The sequence below is a fragment of the Takifugu rubripes genome, chromosome 1 (genome assembly GCF_901000725.2).
Source record: "Takifugu rubripes chromosome 1, fTakRub1.2, whole genome shotgun sequence".
Classification (NCBI taxonomy): domain Eukaryota; kingdom Metazoa; phylum Chordata; class Actinopteri; order Tetraodontiformes; family Tetraodontidae; genus Takifugu; species Takifugu rubripes.
In genome coordinates this window covers 10,235,117-10,255,936 of record NC_042285.1, presented here as the reverse complement: position 1 = coordinate 10,255,936, position 20,820 = coordinate 10,235,117, and the positions used below count along the sequence as shown (strand labels likewise).

Sequence of the window (20,820 nt, the reverse complement as noted above, 5' to 3'; positions counted from 1 at the left end):
AGAAATAGGAGGATTGAATCTTATATGTCCCGATAGCTGAGATTTGCCTGAAGTATGCACTCCATTACCCTTTTGTACATCTGTTGTGGGGTGTATGTCCTAAAGCGCATACATTAATTATAGCGATGTCATCCATTTGTGCTCTTGGCGGCACAGTCGATGTGCCATACCTTCTACTGCGCCAACAGCTGTTGGAAAAATCATGACGCATGATGGGACTGAGGGAGTACAGAACATCGGGTACATCTCCTCTCCCTTGAACTGCATCTAGGCTTCTGTGTACCAGCAACACGCTGCAAATCAAATGGGCGCAGAAGGAAATGAGGGCAATTTGATCGAAGGACATTTGATTGTGGTCGAGGAAGCAAATGATGTTGCTGAAACTTGTTCTTGTGCTGCTGTTTCACTATTCCTGTGTGTTTTTGTGGCTCTCTACTACTGCATTTTTTCTCCCATTCTGATGGTGTCTAACGGTTTCTCGCTAACACGAATCTATCAGCAGCTCTGACCTAATGTGGGAGAGTTAATGCAGGAAATAAGATCCTGATGGTAAATCTTTCTTGTGAATTTAGGCCAGTGGTCTTGTCAATGCAGAGCCTCCAAGCTGTGAGCTCTGCAGCATCAAATCAATGGTTGATTCCCAAGAAATTATCAGGTGGTTTGTTAAAGCAACAACACAACTATCAAGACATAATCCATTTTACCCCTCTTTCCATCAAGTCTAGTGCCATCTTTGTTAAAATGTGTACATTACTATTAGAAAGTATATGAATTAATTATGAATGCGTAACTCCAATTTGCTTTGTTGTGGGAGATTTTTGAGTCAAACATACTCATATCAGTCACAGAATGTCTCCAGTGCTTTATTTTACAGAAGGATCTCCATTCATTTCCAACAAAGTTACTTCACATCTCAGTGACGGTAAGAGAGCGAAGCTAAAACTTACAAAATGATTAACAAAAGACGGGATTTATTTATGGTGATAAATCGATGCAGTGCCACAGTTTGACCTATAGAGGACAGTAAAGCGCTGCTTTTGTCTCGCGTCAGAGGTGTCCAAATCTAGGAAGGACTGGTCGTCTGCCACTCCTCAAAGATCGGACTGCAACTTCAGCTCGGGATAAAAACATGAGGCATGCAGCTGGGATAAACAAAGAAGCAGCAGCAGCAGAGAGAGAGAGCATAACTATTTCTCTTGTTCTTAGACTTCTATGGTATGTAAATTCAATGACATGATGCATAAATACATTCGGAGGAACCAGCGCGTTTCTATTCTGCAATTGTTGGCAGGTGTGAAGGGAAATGCACTAGGAAAAGAGTCAAATCTGCTCTAATTTGCATAAAGATGAGTAAAAGTGTGTGTTTGGCAGCTGAAGCGCATCTAGACATTGTGGTGTGTTGGAAATGAGAAGGGAATAGTTTGCAATTAATAGCAGGCTGCAAGTCAAAAATAAGGTATTTAATGCAGCCCGCATGACTGTATGTGTAAGTGAGGGACACACACACATACACATGCGCACAAAAAAAACCCAACTAAAGGTCTGTCACATCCTCCCAGGCCTCATTAGCAAAAAAGAGAGACGCAGCAGGGTTTTGTTGTAAATGGAGGGCTGTGCCTGAGAGCAAACTCTGCTCGGAGGGCCAAACTCAAAGCCTCTAGCACGCACGCACACACACACACACACAAAGAGTGAAGAATAGCATCCTGCTGAGAGTCGCATTAGAAAATTGATGCCAGTTCCATTTTGGCAATTACCAGACCAGGACGAGTCATCAGTTAGCAAAGCACAGGAACTGGAATAGAACCAGTCAGAGAAGCTGTCCTTGCTGTGACAAAAACTAGCCAAACTACCAATTCATTGTAAATCAATCATTTTAGAGAGTGTTAAAGATTCCCTATGGCCTGTGGCTCTACTGACTTGAAAGATCAGCTATTGTATGTTGCAGGTTCCAGCCCATATGGTCGCCCACCCACTCAGCTGCAACACATGGATCAAACACGCCACAGAGAAGAACTCTGTCTCTTCTGTAGAAATATCAACAATAATAACGCTGAGAGCTACCTTTGGGATGGACTCTAATTTAATTGCCACATTGTATCCCAGAAGCTTTACAAATTCAGGATTTTTCACTTTGAAAACAACAAACTCCAGTTTTCACAAATGTACCATGAGCTCTCGGATTCCACTTCGGGTTGAAACGAGCACCTCTGGGTCACTCAGCTTCTGTGTGACTCACTGAAAGCTTTTCAATGCTGAGAGCAGTCACGAATTTAGAAAATGGTGCGAGCGGAGCTTCGGTTTCACTGGAAATAAAAAGTATTCCAGTCGTTCAGAAGATGGCTGCTGCGGGCTTGACATGCATTTCAGGCTGTCCTGACCCCTGTTGCTTCTGCACCTTTGTGAAATCTGACCCTGGACCAAGTGGAGCAGCTGAAACACAACAAACAATCATTTCTGAATGCAAAATGTTTTATTAGTCACATTTTTATTAGTCATTCTCACATCAGCGACAAACCAGGACAGCGAGCAAGAAAACTATTAATCATTATAAATGATGCCCTAAAGAAGAGACAACACTTTCCCCCGAGAAACACACAAAGTAGAAAAATGTCTAACCCATACAGATCCTACCTGATTAAACATGTCAAGCATTCAAATATAATTGTGGTATTAGCGACAAGAGCCCTTCCAGGTCAACCATCACCATTTATCATTTTATGATGATAACATTTATATAAATACACCAGACACGTTTGTCCAACAATTAAATTCTGATAAAATAAGATGTATTCCTGCCTGTCTGATGCCTCAGACTGGAACGGGATGGATGGATGGATGGATGGATGGCTGGATGGATGGATGGATGGATGGATGGATGGATGGATGGATGGATGGATGGATGGATGGATGGATGGATGGATGGATGGATGGATGGATGGATGGATGGCAGCAGCAGGAAATATGCACCAATCTGTATGATGTCACATCCAAGCGTGAAAAAGTGATATTCGTTAGGAAAAAAGAGGGATCGAGGCGGAGACATGACATGACAATCACAGGAAGTAAAGACATGTATTTGTTCCCACCTGTAGCGGTCGGTGAACCCACATAAAGGCTGGATTTGTATGAATAATTCAGGGAAGCAGGCTAAAGCAGAGCATTGTGTCAGAAGGTGACAGGTAGAGAGATGTTCACGGAGGGTGACAGTGATGTGTTATGGAGGCTGATCTGTGTGAGTGTGTGTGTGTGTGTGTGTTAGAGCCATGATTTTCAAAGCAGACATGTACAAAATCACATGAGTTCCCCTCAGGAGCCATCACACACAGATTGTGGTCGTTTTATTTTTATCATTTCCTCCCAATGTAGCATGCTTACACACACACACACACACACACACACGCACACACACACACACACACACACACACACACACACACACACACGGACACACTCACACTCACACACAAACCCCAAATCCTGGTACAACAGAGGCCTGTTATCGACCAGCGGCACCTGAGATCTGCTACTCCGCACTTCCTGGACTGGAGCTACAGAGGAGGGGAAGAACACGACCGAACCAAAGAAAGGTAGCTGAGATCAAGCCAGCTCAAAGTCCGATTTGATGTCTGGCAGCGAGGCAGAGAGACGACTGTCGTCGGCAGAGGCTGTGGGTGAGGTGTGGGCCATAAAACCCTGATGTACGTTTCTCACTTTCTGTATAAACATGTTTGCAGCTCCATTTTGTCTGCAGATGAAACAAACGGGCAACATTTGTTTCTAAAATGAGCAGCAAGATTCAAAAGGATGAAGCGTCTAGCATGAGCAATAGCCAGAGAGCAAGTTTAGTTAGTTTATTTTCCCATTTTCTGCACTTTGTAAGGATCCCATTAATTAAGGAACCCATTTTCTATCCAGCTATTTTAAAAGCTTATTTCCCATCATGAGGGATATGGGTTCAAATCCTAGCCAGGGGTGTTTACGGTCTGTACCCGCGCTGATTTCTGGCAACAGCAATTGCCTGACATACTGACATGCTCACATCTAACCAGCTAAATGGCAAATGTTTTCAGATAATTGTGTTTCTTTGTTACAAGAACCTGGGAGGATATAAAGGTTAATAAACGCCAATCATCTTTATAAGAACTCACCAGATACACAGCAAGAAATACACACTCAGAGCACAGAGGCCAGATAGCTGTCAAGTCAAAGGCAAAGGAGGATTTCAAACATTAGCACCCCTTCATAATTCCTCCTAATCCCAAGACTAACGTAACAGGAGAAAGTTCAACCTAATTGAAGCGGGGATGAAAGGCAGGGATATCCTGTAAGGGAAATGATAGCTGGATTAATTCACATTGTTGTCGTTGTGCATGTGTGTATTTGGTTGGTGTGCACGTGCCAATGCGTGTTCGTGTGTTTGACAGCGCACTGGAGGGTTAATTGTTACTGTGTTTATAATATATCCCCCATCGCTGTGCTAAGAAGCATGTTTGATGGGATTTTCCTGTTTTAATCACTTGACGTCTATTTTTGCATGTGGGGCCCTGCTAATTAGAAGGATGGATTAAATTTGAACATCAGAATGTTGAAGGCACGCAGTCACAGGAATAAACATGCTGTAAACGGAACACACACACACGCACACACACGTGAGTGTGTCAGGAGAGTGAATGACATCATCAAGTTAACACGCTTGCTTTATTACCTCTGCCAAGGTTGTCTCAGGCTTTTAGCAAAATAACTCAAAACATTCTGAAGAGTTTCTAATCAAACTTAAAGGAAATGTTGATATTGGGCCAAAAAAGATCTACTTAAATTTGGTGATGTTCTGGATTGTGGAGAGACTTTGTCCTAAGGGTTTTGATCATAAAGCAACCTACAGGTATGTTATGTAAACTTATATTCCGACTTCTTATGCAGTCTTTGTCCTACAGGTTACAGACAATATATAGGGAAATAACCTGCCTGGGGTCCGGGTTCATATAGAAATTCTATAGTGTTGCAAATAACAAAGCAGCAAATACGATTTGAATGAAGGTTTTTCCCTCAGCAATTTAAGATAAAGTTGTTGGTTCTCTTTTAAAGATTAAGGTAACATAGAGAGGATTAACGCTAAATTTACACGCCTTTCTTTGTTACTTCTAGCTGCAATAATCACACGCAATAATTTCCTGTGGTGAATAATTAACAGCGAACGCATGAAATTCAAACTGATAAAGTGAGGTTCTGCCTTCATCTCATCTCTGTTGTTTTAATCAAGACGGCTTCGCATTATTTAAATTACTTGATTAATTTTCAACCATCTTTCATCTCACTAGCATATTTATCCTAATTCAGGTTTGTTTTTATCACGCCGCATTTAATTAACTGAATTTTGCTAATCTTTGTATTTATAGTACAGACCAAACATGAAGAGGAGGAGGAAGACTGAAGATTTATTCATATCAAGACATAACTATTGTCACATATAACCCCCCCCCCACACACACACACACACACACACACACACACACAGACCCCAACCCTTCATCATATCAAACCCTTTCTTTTCTTTGACAATTCAGTGCCAGTCGATCCTCATTCGTATAATTTAGACTTGCATAAGAGCGTGTCCTGGATGGAAAGATAACATAGAAACACACTTTTAATCTGCAGTTATCACCGTTGGCTAAAATAAAGCCAACAGTCTTCAGGTACAGATGGATCATCAGGAAAGGAAGCGTCAACTGAAAGATAGCAAGTAAGATTTCCCCGTGCCAACACTTCATTGTGTGTGCGTTAATATCCGAGAGGTGCATTAGAGCAAATCCAGAATGTTTATGTGCAAACTCTCGGGGGGCGAATGTGTTCAGATCTAATCAGCTGTTACCCTCCGCCACTCCTCGGGGGTCTTATAGAGGCGACGCCGCAGTGACGGCAGAACGTTGGATGACAGCGTGAAACGGCCGTTAAATGACTCTGAAGGCTGAAAAGAATTCAGATTTGGCAAAGACGGGCCCCGCAGGAACTCTGAAAGTCAGACTCAAAGATTTCAGCTACCCTGGGAAATAACACAGCTGGGCGAGCAGATTGATGAAATAAGAGCCAGAAACAAGGTAATAACACGCTGTTTCCCACCAATGATGGGATGCAGGGCAAAAAAAAGCTTTTAAAGAAGTTTTCATTGACATTTCAGAAGCTGAGTCTGGATGGGATTCTGGACTCTCTCTCTCTCTCTCTCTCACACACACACACACACACACACACACACACACTCTCTCTCTCTCTCTCTCTCTCACTGGGTGCAGGTGCGCCTTGTTGGCCTGATGAACCACTCCTGTCTCTCTCCGCCTCTCAGCCGCCACATTCACATCCTGTGTGCTGGTAAATAACGGAACTGGGCCACTTTTAGCCTGCAGGTGGCTCGTTGTCGGGGAGGTTTGCGTTCCACGTCCAACAAACTGTTGAAAGAACCTTGCATCTTGGGAGTGGGAGTCCAGTTGGTGGTGGTGTGAGGAACAGTATTGTGGGTAAATGTCAAGGAGCCTTCTGTTCTGTGTCTGACTAAGTGAACGGAAAAAACTAAAAACACGAATAAACAGATCGAGGGCAGCATGGAGACTGTGAAGAAGACTGACAATCTAGTTTACACACACACACGCACACACACACACACACATACACACACACTCATTATTGACTGTACACACAGAAAGAACAAAAACCCCATCTTTTAAATTCAAGATGCGAAATCATTAAAGCAGAAACACAAATATAACTGCAGCCTCGCATCATTGCAGATATCCACCATTACTATTCCATAAACCCAATTCCTGTCAACCAGGAGGAGCTTTTCATCTCTTTCAAGGGTTCCGTCTTTCCATCGCTACTGCCGCCGCTCTGTCTCCTGGCAGCGTCGCAATACCAATAAAGTTCCATAGACATGTTGTTATTTTCCTGTGACAATGGCATGTTTACAGGAGATGATGCAGTTTGTGATGATGCAGAGACAATTTGTTTTTTTGGAGAGAACATGAAGAAAAGACACTTGCAACCAATCAGACTCGGGAGCGACGGCCAACCAAATGTGTTCGATTAAGTGACTCGTGCACATTCTTGACCCTGCTGGATGTTGGAACCATCCAAACATGCTCCAGCTTGGCTGACGAGTGCTGACGCCTGCCAGCTCCCAGGCTGTCTCGCTGGCTCTGGGCCCAGAGGGCAGGGCACCAGGATGGATGGGCCCAGTCACTGACACTCTCATACCCAGATGGCTCACTCAGTCAGCAGGCTGCACATCAAAATGGGCGGCGCCCTGATGACAGGCAACGATGAATCCGCCATCTTCTACTTGCTTCCCTTCCCCTCGACACCTGTGGAGTGCATGGAGGGATGAGAGGGTGGTCCATGCACACTGAGACTGACACTGAGGGCTGAGACTTTTTATGGTATACCAGTATTCTCAAGTTTGTTTCAGCCTAACAAGGAAGTTAATTCCTGATCTTGCAAATCCAGAATTCCAGACCCTTCAGTGCACAAATTATACGTAGCTTCTACATCTGGCATCCCATTAAATTAACGTGAAAAACAGAGAACAATAATTGACTCTAGTGTAAGGATCAATTGTGCAAGTGTAAATGGTGTCCAGAGCTAATTTGTTCCTGAAAATTGTAATAAAGAAGGGCAAATTTTCTTTTTATACTCTCCAACTGTGATGGAGCAGCAACATTCTCTACTCCGGCTGGCAGGATCGTTCCATGTGAGGAAACATGTGGGCTGGGGGAGTCCATCCTCCATGGCACAAACTGGGTTTTGTGCCCTGCAGATGTCTTCTTGGCCAATATTTCACTTTTTCCCTCATGGCAATGTGTTTTTATCAGTTCAGCATCAGGTCACCTTCCTCTCCAACATGCATTAAGGAGTTCCGTATACTGTTTCCACTCATGTATTTCTGTATGTTTTTACATGTATGAGCACTAAAGAGCGACACTGCTGCAGCCCTTTGGATCGATAAACAGGAACTAGCTTTCATCTGTCACAGTAGAATACATTTCCTCCAGGAGAGGAGGGAGGAAAGGTCGTATTTTTGACCTCAGGTCTGCAAAATGCATTTAACTTTTTTGCAGTACAAACGCTTTGCCCAATTACCAGAAAATGACAAATTTGCAGCAGCAGAGTGACACCAGACCTCGATTTCACAGCAGAATTGTAAATGCACGTGTGCGTGGAAGTGAATGAATTGCTGCTGTATAAGAAGTTGGGCCCTCATTTCAATTTGTGCTGTTGGGCTCAATAATGAGCCGACTGAGTGTGGAGTCCTGGAGCCAGCAGTCCTCCACCTGCTCACTCCCCTCAGGCTGGAGTCAGCTAATCTCCAATTTAACAGCCAGACTGAGCTAATGTGCTGCAGCATTTGGATTTATCCGGGAATCCAAATATTGATATTTTGATATTAAAATGACACATGGCATCAGGAGCTGCAGCGGATGACTGCATCATCTGATGATTGGTTGTTTTTTCAGTTTGTTGTGCAAAGCTCATGATTCAGCCCCAGATTTGTCTGGGCATGTAGACAAAAGGTCAGATGTCAGTTTCATCAGCATCTATTTAACGGACAGAAGCGAGGAGGAGTTTTTCCTTTTTTTGTTTGCAGGACTGAGAAACAACAAAACAACGGCTCTATGGTTCTCCACGCACCATCCTGAATCTGCCAACAAAATGAGACAACTCGCCGCTCTCGTAAGATTTCCAGACACGACAACAGAAGCAAATATAATAAAAGAATTCAATCAAGCGCACATAAAGCTGACTACAGCGTGTTTTCAAAGGAGAATTCAACATCTACACTCGCAATTTATCTACAAACCATTGGAAAATAACAAAGTCTCAAAAGGGACAAAGTTGGTTCCAACTGTGTTTGGATGTGGAACTGTGGATACATGATATACGGTTTCGTCTCAGCAGGAAAAACACGGAGCTGCACTCTCGTGCACAGGTCACACTCGTCATCAGCCGCTGGCGTTCATGTAGGGTCTTGTTGGAAGAGGATCGATTTCATCAGTGTGGAACGAGGTCAGTGATTGAAAATGAAAATCACCATCACGCGCGCATTCTTCCTGACACTCGTAGTCTCTCTCCCAGAAACTCACGAATGTGTTGCTAAAGGGTTGCCATGACAACACTCCCCAGTCTGTCAGCGTGAGTGTGAGGGCCTGCGTGAGTGTAATCAAGCAGGGTGATGTAAGACTCGCACAGGAAGTGATTTTTGTGGCAGTTATGTCCAATTTGGAGACGGATGGAGGACTGCGAGCGTGCCGATAACTGCGGCATCTAAGCTGTGACACTCTGGGGTTAATCAGCAGCACATTAACCAGAGCACCAGAATAACATCAACTTCAGTTTTAACGACTTTTGTCCCTTTAATCCATCCAGACAGATTACCAACGTGCTGCAAACACCCCGAAGAGAAAATTACTGATTTGATTTCAAAGCTTTCATTGGAGACTTTGAGCAGATTTATTCCTCAAAACTAAGGAAATGAGCGGAAGCTGACTTACAAGTACAACACAGCTCATCAACAACAAACAGGATCCGTTTTTAATTTTAGGCAATGAATCCCGTTTTTATAAATGTATTAATTTGCATCAAATATATAGAATTTGCTAGAAACATAAGAGGGATCAAATCAAAACGCGTGGAGCCAAAAATGTTAAAATACGGTTTGTGACAAAGACTGGTGGAAAACAAACCCACCACAAAAATACTAACAAAGATCAGGATAAACATTGAGACGACTCACGTCTTTCATACATTTGAGTGAGGTGACTTCATGTTGGATCCCATAGGTCACTGCCAGATGTGAATAAAAGATGTGAAAGAAGGGAGAAAGAAGGAGCTCATCGTGAACAGAACTGAGAGGCCGTCCTGTTATATTATTCAGAACCTTCAGCCTTGAATTCTGACCTGATGATGTTCTCCATTTAGTAGAGAAATATGACACTGATATCTGTTTTAAGGACTATCGAAGCTGGTCTGTTTTAAAGATCGAAGAACTTTTTGGTAGGAAGCAGAAATAAAAGTTCATTATTGAAATACTATTGATGTTACCTTTTGGACATATGGAGGAATAAGTACCTGGGACGTGCCTGCATAACAGGCTGGACTGGTCTAAGAACACTTCCTTTCCCTCTGCAGGACGGGTCAGAGTCGTCTCTATTTTATGAGGCAGCTGAGGTGCTTCAACATCTGCTGGACGATGCTGAGGATTTTTTACCAGTCTGGAGGCCAGTGCCGTCCTCTGGGCTGTTGTGTGCTGGGGCAGCAGACAGAGGGTGATGGACGCCAGCACGCTAAATAAACTCATCCGCAGAGCCAGTCGCATCGTGGGAGGGGAGCTGGATTCTCTGACAGTAGTGTCAAAGAGGATGTTGTCCAAAATAGACCATGCAGGACAACACCTCACCCTCTCCACAATGTGCTTCACAGCCACAGAAGCACATTCAGTAACCGACTCATCCCACTACAGAGCGCCACAGGAAGTCACTCCTGTCTGTGGCCATAAACGTATACTGGGATGTCTGTGAGAATCAGTCCTTTGATTCCAAGGACTCTCTTCCAATCAGGTACAATTCGAAATACAATGTAGATATATATATGCACAAGTCTATAGTCTGCTATATATTAGTTTTTATTAGATAATAGTGATAATACAGTATATTGTCATTAGAACCATACAGAAACTAGAAACAAAACAGTCGAAGAGTGCAGACCTCCGCCAAGTAGCTCATTCCCCCACATATGGTGACTTGTACCCATAGTATAGTAAACATCAATCAATCAATCTTTATTTATATAGCGTCTGTTACAATCAAAATACATAAAGGCAGTAGTAACACAAGGTTACACATTAGGTTGCTTTATGATCGATTCCTTTGTGATCAAATCCCTTTGGCTCAAAATTCCTCCGGAATCCACGACATCAGCAATTTATTGACCTCTTCCTTGGCCCATTACCGTTTCCTGAAAATGTCATCAAAAGCTGTTCAGAACTTTTTGAGCTATTATGCTCAAACCCAGATAACAACCCCGGGTGACACATAACCTCATTGGATAGAAGAGAAAATGTGGATTGATTTTCAAATCATTCACTTGAATGCTTGTTTTTATTAACTACTTTGATCCTTTGAACTTTCAATAAAAATCAAAGAAAAATACCTCAATAAAGCCACATAATGAAGAGCTCTTATGTTTAATAACACTTATGAAGGACTAAAGCTGATGGAATAACAAAGAATGATAGGAATGCAAAGAGCCATGGGAAGGAAGAGGTGTTATGAGTATAATGATCTTGAAGGGTAATCTTCCCGCTTTCTACTGACTTATTATGGTCACTTCTATTTGGAGCCATTTTATTTTGACATTGAGATTTACATCAGATTTTGGACAGAAGGGGAGAAACGGGGGTTAAATTACAGCTTATAGTCATGTGGAAAGATATATTCAAAGTGGTTGTATTTTATTAATCAATCATATTAACAACTGCATTAAAGCCATTAAACTTGTTTTTTGAAAACAATGACATATTTTTTATTTTGCCAGAAATGTTGGAAAGAAGAAAAAGACAGAGGAGGAACCGAAGATTGAAAGCAGAAATGAGGTGATCTAAATGAGTAGAACCTTACCGGTCCTTTAAAACATCATAGAGGCGACACTTTCTGATACTTCTGTTTATCTTATCTAAGACTGAAAGCAAAGATCCTCCCTGGGCCAGAATAAACAGTCCCCTGGAGAAGCAAAGCTTTGGACAAGCCGACCTGCCAGAAGACAATCGTCCGTTTCTTCCACCGGAAATTATAGACAGGATTATTAAAGAGACGATGAGGAGCGATGGGTCCATGTTGAACGTATTCAACAGAGTGTCTTCAAGCTTTAGAGCGCTAACAGATAAACACCTTCCCTGGTTGCACTTCAGATATGACCTCGCTGAGGACCTTCAATTAAACGAGGAAGATGACATAAATATCAGTGTCCAGGCCATTATCAAAGAAGCGGGTAAGGGTAGCGGACTTTTTTTCAAGATCAAAGAACTTTTTGGCAAAAATAACAGATGGAGGACGGCTTGGCTGACGATACATCACGAGAAATTTGGGCGCTACACCGTAAAAGACATTTTCTGGTGTGACTGGAGCCCTTCACAGAAGGTACCTCCAGTGCTACCACAGAAGACGAGACTCAAACGTCAGCATCAAAAACAGAACGGGAGAGAACGCGCTGCTTTTGAGGAGCAGAAAGTGAAGGTGGCAATTTTCAGTTAATGTGTCATAAAAACATTTTAGGAAAATGAAATGTTATTCATTGATGATACTCATCGTTGCCTTTTTCACCTTTCTCAGTCCTGATGTCTTTGTTAGACAATATTTCAAGGTTGTGAAATGATCTGAGGGGTGACTTCTTGTAAATTACTAGTTTAGCTTTGACTAAGGCTGTTGATCAAAATTGTTAATCAGATCAATTCCAGGGGCACATTCACTATTAACTGGGATTCATAGAAAACACTATATTATCGTAGTATTTTAGCCCACTGCTGAGACGTACTCACTCCTTTACTTTGGTACAGCTGGCCACAACTCAAGCTTTACTCTTTCTGTCGATAAGCCGAATATGTTGTTTAGACTTGTTGACCTCGATGTGAGTTCTTACAACAAATATTGTTGCAGTGTTGATCCACTGAGTAGAACTGATATATATAATTTTATATGTATAATGTATAATTTTTTGAGTCATTGTGCATGCATCAGCTGTGTCAAAAATATCTTCAAATTAATCATATACAGTGATCCCTCGCTATATCGCGTTTCATCTTTCACGGCTTTGCTGCTTCACGGATTTTTTTTACAGTGCGGATATTTTTACAGTGCATTGTGCTCTGAATCCTGATTGGCTCAGGGGCTTTACTGTTGTCTAGAAATAAAATATTGACGCTGTACTGTATTGGTTTTTCACTTGTCAACAGTTTTCGTTTCTGTACATTCTGCCAACTTTACATTTGCAACTTTACGTCCTGCGCCTTCAGTAGAAACAGACGCTACAGCGGAGCGGAGTCAGGACGAAGAGGCACAGCTGGGACTGGGAAATACGCGAGTGACAATGTTTCCAACCTCGTATTACTAGATTAAAATTATTGTTTTAAACAAATTTTGGGCTTTAAAACAGGTTTTGATTTTTGGTTTCATTCTATAGTTCAGTATTGCATTGTAAAATAATAATAAAAAATAAAGCTGACTACTTCACGGATTTCACTTTTCGCGTGTTATTTTTGGAACGCAACTCCCGCGATAAACGAGGGATCACTGTACATGAATTACCACTGACCTGTAACAGCGACCAGGTCAGTGGTACTGCCACCAATAGGTAATAACAGGAACTACACTGGATCTAAATGACAGTGCAGCATGGTGAGCATAAGCAACACATTTTATCATGACCACATAATCTTTCAATCTCAAGCATCCAAGTTTCTTTTATTCCTGCGTGAAAGTGCAAGTGTCAAAGTATTTAACCATATCTAGACAGAAAGTATCCAACTTTTTTATTGAAGTTAAACCTTTAGTCAAAGAGGGACAAAAAAGGAGAAAGGTCTTTGGGTGCCTGTTTTATGGCAACAGAGGCACAAATTATATTATGTCGATTTACAAATCATAAAACAGTTAATCGAATAATTTAAAGTTTATTTTGTCTAATACAAAAATCACCGATATATGGGAGTAATATTTGAATATAGGCAATAAAATAAGAACAGAAAAACCCTTTTTCTTCCAAGGTTTTAGCTCCTCAGCAGTTTACCGAGTTCTTCGTCCATGCCTCCCACTCTCAGCTGCTCCAGGCTGTAGTAGCGGTGGATGACATCGTCCGCGGTCACTACGACCACCCTGACTCCATGGGTGTCCTTTCCAAGCTGGCAGCCAATGGCTGAGCTCACGACCATGTCCAAACCATCATGGCAACCTCCAGCGTTTCTATGGTAGTGGCCAGAAAAGACTGCTTTTACCCCTGTGGCGGCAAAAAAAGGACATTCTGACTTGTTGTCTCTTTAGGTCACAGATGTAAACAAATTCACATTGACCAATATTTTTTCACTCTTCCACTGTGACAAATACAGCGCAGTGGTACTGTATGTAAAAAGGTGAAGATAGAGTCCAGTCTGTAGTCCACCGATTGGTCCATTATCTTCACAAACGCTAAAACTAGCTAAACATAATTAGCAAATGCTAAATGAATGAAATGTGTGACAACACAATAGACAAATACCGCAGAAGTGGCCGCAAAGTAACAGCTAATGTGAAGGCCAGGAGAAAGGTAAGAAATACTACAAACTCCAAGGCAAGTTGGGATCATCCAGACACTCTTTTAATTGGGGACTCCATTACCAGGTAAGTCAGAATGGAGGGGACGTGAACATCATCTTTCCTGCTAGCTCCTTTGACATGCTGCAGTGGAAGATTGGTTCTGAGGCCCTGGAAAAGACTTTACCCTGTCACTGCAGAAACTTAGCGACTGTCAGTCACAAAATGTATTCTTTTCGGGCCCCATTCCAACCCCGGAGAAGGGGAGTAAATCTTTCAGCCAGCTTCTAGCCCAGAATACCTGGCTGACCTCAGCATGCTTCTCCAGTGGGATTAGATTTATTGACAACTTCAACATCTGTTGGAACTGTAGGGACCGCTTCAAACCTGATGGGGCTCATCCAAACATGGATCCACACCGCTCTTGTGCCAACCTACCTCATGCCCTTAGCAACAGGAACATGATGATAGGCACCAAGGATAACGGTGCAAACAAAGACAGGATTTATCTCTCTCCCCTCACATCATCCTCTGCTCCACATCAACCACAGAATGCAAAGGAGGTCTCTGTTCAGTCCAGAAACTACGCATTTAAAACCTCATGCGGTCCTTTTTCTTTGAGATGATCACTAAATACAGCAGCACAGTCTGTCATAGATAGACTGACCAACCCCTCTGCATCAGTCTGTGCAAGCATTTTGCATTTTTTTTTGTTTTAAAAAAAGGCGCAAAGATAAACAGACAGTTGGCCAGTGCACCTCAGCCCGTAGGACAATGATGCTGGTGCCACCACACAAAAAATGTTTGGCTACCTTGGGACATTTTCACTTTCTAGGCCCTGCAGCTCTAAAACATTTAGCTTAACATTTTAGGCCTACTACCTGCAGCCTTGCCTCTCTGCTCACAACTTTTTAAAAAATGTATAGCAGCAGATGCACTGAAGCTAGTCAACATTTCTCTCCAGACAGGCACCTTTCCAAAGGCTCTGAAGACAGCAGTAATTACATCTCTTTAAAAAAAAAAGCAGCCTGGATGCATTAGCAATGAATAACTATAGGCCTCGTATTAAACTTGCCATTATTGGGTAAGATAAACATTATTGTAAGACAATTGCATCTGTTTTGATACCTTTATGGCACAAATTACTTGAATATTTTTCAGTCTGGATTTAAGTTAAACCAGAGCACCGAGACTACACATATCAAAGCGCTGAATGATATTTATGTTAGCAGTGACTCAGAGTTTCAGTTATAGTGTTACTAGATTTTAAGGTGGCACACATAATGCTAGACAGACAGAAAAATAGCTGGGAATTTCTGGTAATCCATTAACTTGCAAGTCAGGGACTGCTTTGTCAATTGGTAATTAGGAATCTGTCCATATGAAAATCACTTGTAGGGTTCCCCATGGGTCCAACATTGGACCTCTTTTATTTAAGATCTATATGCTGCTTCTGGATGAGATAGTGGAATATTATAACATTTCCCATCGTAGTTATGCCGATGACATCTCTGCATATCTGTCAGGAAATTACCACAGCTCCTTATGATTGCTGAGTAAAGGCATTAATTAAATCAGAGTAGATGTGTCAGAACTTTTTACAGCTGAATCCAGAGAAGACTGAAGCAATTGTTTTTGGTCCAAAAAAGGAAGTTAGAAGTTAGTGTCCACCTTGACTCCATGTCACTTAAGACAACAAATCAAGCCAGAAATCTTGGAGTAATTATGGACTCAGACTGGAACTTCAACAACAACAATAAGACACAACAAAATCAGCTCACTGCAACTGGAAAAACAGTGCAAGAATGAAAGGATTTCCAACCAAATGAGATTCATAAAAACTTGTTTTTCACAGGCTGGATTATTGTAATAGCGTGTTTACAGGTCTTAGTAAAAAATGAGTCAGACAGCAGCAGCTCATCCCGACCAGAGTCCTCACTAACACGTTACAGCGGTCCTTAAATCACCTTACCTGCGGCCGCCTGTGGGTCAACAAATCGACTTCAAAATCTCACTACTCGTCTATAAATGACTGAATGGTCTTGGACTTAAATACATTTCAGATTTAGTTGTACACGAAACAGCCAGACCCCTCAGGTCCTCAGGGAGAGTTTTACTGACGGGTTCCGGAGTCACAAACAAACAAGATGAGGCAGTTTTTAGTTACTATGCTCCTCAATTCTGGAAAAAACTTCCTAAATGTCTGCACTGCTTTTCCACTCAGCATTTTGAATCAGGCTTTAAAATTCATTATTTGCTCCAGTCTTCCGTTAGATAATATAGTTTCCTTCTCCTATTATCATTATTTTAATAAAGCTTTGTAAATGTATTTTTTTCTTTTTTTCTTTTACTATATCTTTGTTTTCTATATTGTGCCTTGTAAAACACTGTGAAGTGCCCCGTGTCTGAATAGTGCTATATAAATAAATTTTCCTTGCCTTACTGCCTTTTTGTGGCTATTTAAATGTGTGTATATCTCCCATGGAGAGACACCAAGTTGCTTGCTGCCTCAACTCCTGAGAGACACCCAGCCAATAACTGGCAACATCAGAGATAAATCTGGCCCAGAAATGTGCACAATGATGATATGAAGGATTTACATTTAAAAACTCAAATGGATGCAGTTGATGTCAATATTATTTAACTGTACTGACTCACTAAGTCCGCCAGTCTTGCACCGGCATAAACATGCGACCTAAATTTACAGTATGTTAATGTTCACAGCTATGTGAGGACGGCAATATCCCATTCTGGCTTATTTAAATATGAATGTTTGGGAGATGATCTCAGCCTGCATGTGTGTATTCCTACCTAAATATGCTTTTATACCCTGGGGCAGCACTTAGCATCGACCACAGCACTGAAACATTTTTCACTGTTTGTTTTCTTTGAGTGACCTTGCAGCTAAACCAGCACAGGTCATAAAATCTTTGTTTATATGTGTGGACTTTTTATGTAACCTTCCCACTGTTGGTCCCCGTTCCAGGGAGTCGACCTTGTCTAGTCACAAGTTTGCCCATGTTTTTATGAGGGCGAAAAGGTCAACAATACCCCGCATGGCAAACGCTTGTTCTAATTATTCTGTGTAGCTTTGTGTGTGTGTGTATGTGTCCAGACACATCTTCACTCAGGGTCTGTGTGATGTGTGTATGATCAACAACTGTCATTCAAGACCCTGTAGATGGACACAGTCACACCCACCCTCCTGATACTTGCCCCAGCTGCACACCAGGTCTGTCTGAGAAAGAGCGAAACATCAGCCAGATGGTTTTAAAAATGTCCTTTTGGGGCTAAAATAAGGGGTGAAGGAAACCTTTTATGGAATACTCAATGGGTGCTGGGGAAACACATCCAAACAAGGATGAAACTCTAGCACGGAAGGTTGTAATTACCAGAGGGAGTGTGTTGCTGCGGGAAAAATAAATTGGGACTTGATTCATCAGACCACATTATAATTCCTCCCAATAGTCATGATTACTCCAGTCATCTGCCCATCATGCTCAGAGCCTAAAAAAGAAAACAATTAGACTCATTGCTTATTTTAGGCAAATCACATCAACAAATTCTATTGTCATACAAAGATTCAACTCCGGGTTTTCCACACACATGGGGTGGGGGGGGGGGGGGGGGGGGGGGGGGGGGGATTCATAAGCCTTGTGTATCAAGCAGGATGTGACCTGCGCTATTGGGCATGTCAAAGTATCATATAGAATTATGCATAGCTGGAACATGGACTGAACCCATTTTGCAAATGAAATTACTCTGGTGGCCTTTTTCCAGCTGGTCATTTGAGCGAAGCCATTTCACTGAAATCATTTAGAAGCGGCCGGTGATAAAGCCCTGACCCAAAACCATCCCAGCGCACACCCTTTAGATGAGCACCATTGTGCTTGGTTTTGAAATTAAAACAGTCCACCTGATCCCTTCCTGGTTAACGAATTCTCATGGAAACGGCCTGGATGGGAAAGAAAACAAATCTACAGAAAAGGAAAATAAAAAGATCGGAAATTGTCCGCAAGGAAATGAACAAATTGCAACCAAGTGTGTAGCATTGCTTCCTGGTGATCTGAGCAAAACTGTACTTTGTAGCAGTCCTCCCGTATCTTGGCTCAGCTTCAGTAGAAATGTTCTGTTAGCCTTAAAACAGTGCTGGTTCTTTAGTGCTTCTCTTTGTGATAAAGACTCCCATCGGGGGACGGGTTTTAGCTTTGACGGACAGCAGGAGACGGGAGGGAGCGCGGCGCTGCGCCGAAAATGTCCACGGTAAGCAGTCAGAGTGCTGAAAACAGATTGAATGGTAACGAAGGAAAATTGTTCCGAGTCAAATTGAATTCCGCTCGGGGCGTCAGAAAAATGCAGACAAGTCAGGAGGGCGGGCATTTTGAGTATTCAATTTTGTTTGTATTATGATTAATATACACAGCTGACATTTAAGCCGTGTTCTCCTCAATTGGCGGATGTGTTTAAATATACAGGAACAACTTCACTATTTAAATGCTAATCGCGGACACTGATGTAGACGTGGAAAATGGGAAAAGGGAGGTAAAGAACATCTGTGGTACCGTTTGATGTTTCCTTCAAGCCTTCCTCCACTTCCCACCGCCTCCCTTTCATCTCCTGGTCACAGATTGGATTTACTAATTGCAAGCTTTGTTTCCTTTGTTGCCACTGAAACTTGGCTCTCCCCAGTCAGACATTAGCTTTAGGTTGATGAATTCCCCTTCGAACCTTTCTACTTTTCCATCGATTGACTATAACTTTGAATCTGAGAAAGCTGTCATCTGCGCACAAGAATGGGCTGCGTAGGAGTGAAGACACATCGTGTGTGCGTGTATCGAAGGGCAGCTGTCATTAAAGTGGAGGTCTGGGAAATAATTCATTGTGAAACCGTGGCTGCGGATAATTTGCATGACAGAGGGATGCAAAATGATGGAGCAAGGTTAGACATTGTGCAGCCCCAGCTCTTCATAAATCACTCTCAGCCATCATTAGTTGGTATTCAGTATCTATCCTGAGAGAGAAGGAGAGACAGACATACAGACAGAATGATTTATTATTGGCCATATCTGTATGTACCCTCATATGATTAAGAAACAAATTCAAATATCACACAATCTTTTTTCACCCTACCCCACTATATTGACAAAACACTGATAGGTTGATTGTTACTCGATGATTCCAATTTTTCTAACTTAATAACATGGATTTATGGATTGAAGTGGGGTGATGATGCACTCAATATTGAGAAAAACTTTCATGGCATCAAAAAACATTAAATTCCCATCAGAATTCCAGCAACGAGATCACATAAACGTGTCTCCTCCTTCACCCAAAACATATAAACTTGTATTACTGCATTTACAGACTAATCTAAAGATTACTGAATACTGACTAATACTAGCTTCTACTGTCCAGTACGCTCTATCTTTGGCTCTCAGAGGGAGAAAAAAGAAAAGGACAGCATTCTTCAGGCTCATCATTAAGACAATGGGGTTAAAGGCTTTAGCATGGCCTCATATTTACACATGGATCCCCGGTGGTGCTTTTGAACAGAGGGACCTTTGCTGATAAAGACAACTCATGGCGACGCAGAGGAAATACAGATAAGGAAAGACTATGCAGGGCGGCACATGGCTTATCTTAGCTCTAATTAGCTGCTGTATATACAACTCTACAGCCACCAGCAATGAGGGGGATTCCAGCCAATTTCATAGCTGCTGACTTGTTTTGTGGCGGCAGTGTGTATCTGTCTTCTATTTGCGCCTGCATTCATTTGTCCTTGTATCCTCAAAGTGGGATAAACCTCGGAGGAAGTGGTGGATGAGGGTGAAGAAATCTAATTACAGGAGTACATCTATGATGGAGAGAGGAGGCTGAAGGCACTGCTGGGATTTCTGCTGCGCTAACTGCAGACACCGACTCCCTGCAAAGGGAATTCAGCCTCCACTGAGGACATTCTGGATGTGTGTGTAAGGCCTGGTTCTGCGAGATTTAACGTTCTCAATGAGTAGGAAAACTGCAACTTTGCACATCTTTCCCGATCTGATAAACAGTGGCAGAGAAAACCACCAGCAATAAAGCCAGAGAACGTATTTACTACGATCACGGGGATGACAGTGATGATGCAGCTCAGAACAAACAAGACCAGTAAAGAAGTTCCCCCAGGGCTTATCCTGGCACCAGCAAACTTCAACAACTGGGGAAAAAGTGATGACCAGAGAGTTACTGGTGCATTTGAAATATGCCACGGTTTAATCAGGGGCAAAAGATAATAAACACACAACGCCATTAAAACCAACCTCCTCCAAATCGCTGTCGGATCAGACTCCAAGGTAATTAAAAGGGACTCAGCGGTCCTTTCTCTGTCCAGGAGACCGTCATCATGCGGAGACAGTATATCATTATTATGGCCTAGAATACGGTCAACGGCTCCTGAGGTGGGAGTGTTTGCCTCTGAAAGCCTAATTGGTGTTGCACCTTTTTCCGTGTGCGGCTG

General features: G+C 42.3%; 2 protein-coding genes across 7 annotated transcripts in view; one reads left to right on the top strand and one right to left on the bottom strand.

Moving 5' to 3' along the window:
• The first annotated feature begins 10,294 nt into the window (after window positions 1-10,294).
• LOC115249608 (uncharacterized) lies at window positions 10,295-12,570 on the top strand. 2 transcript variants are annotated; one of them, XR_003888283.1, is made up of 3 exons: window positions 10,295-10,604; window positions 11,581-11,638; window positions 11,724-12,570. XR_003888283.1 is itself a non-coding variant. In XM_029835448.1 (3 exons), exons 1-3 carry the CDS (start codon window positions 11,275-11,277, stop codon window positions 12,294-12,296), a joined length of 693 nt encoding a protein of 230 aa, XP_029691308.1. In that variant the 5' UTR covers window positions 11,158-11,274; the 3' UTR covers window positions 12,297-12,570. The 2 variants fall into 2 exon arrangements, 1 of the variants encoding a protein (XP_029691308.1); XM_029835448.1 differs by lacking the exon at window positions 10,295-10,604 and adding an exon at window positions 11,158-11,336.
• A 905-nt stretch (window positions 12,571-13,475) lies between these two features.
• cpped1 (calcineurin-like phosphoesterase domain containing 1) overlaps window positions 13,476-20,820 on the bottom strand; it is a 35,601-nt gene continuing 28,256 nt past the window's right edge. For 3 of the 5 annotated variants that reach the window (XM_029835432.1, XM_003961511.3, XM_011604776.2), the window contains one exon: window positions 13,476-14,031. In XM_029835432.1, coding sequence (XP_029691292.1) covers window positions 13,805-14,031 — 227 coding nt within the window. In that variant the 3' untranslated portion in view covers window positions 13,476-13,804. Of the gene's footprint in view, window positions 14,032-17,716; window positions 17,832-20,820 lie in introns of all 5 variants that reach the window. The other 2 variants (XM_029835437.1, XM_029835440.1) reach the window with 2 other exon arrangements.

Bases quoted from the DNA above. Each gene is read 5' to 3' on its own strand.
- LOC115249608 (XM_029835448.1), top strand. From the start codon at position 11,275: ATGATAGGAATGCAAAGAGCCATGGGAAGGAAGAGGTGTTATGAGTAT. The intron at 11,337-11,580 runs GTAATCTTCCCG...TTATTTTGCCAG, and splicing joins GAGTATAATGATCTTGAAGG to AAATGTTGGAAAGAAGAAAA. The intron at 11,639-11,723 runs GTGATCTAAATG...ATCTTATCTAAG, and splicing joins AGATTGAAAGCAGAAATGAG to ACTGAAAGCAAAGATCCTCC.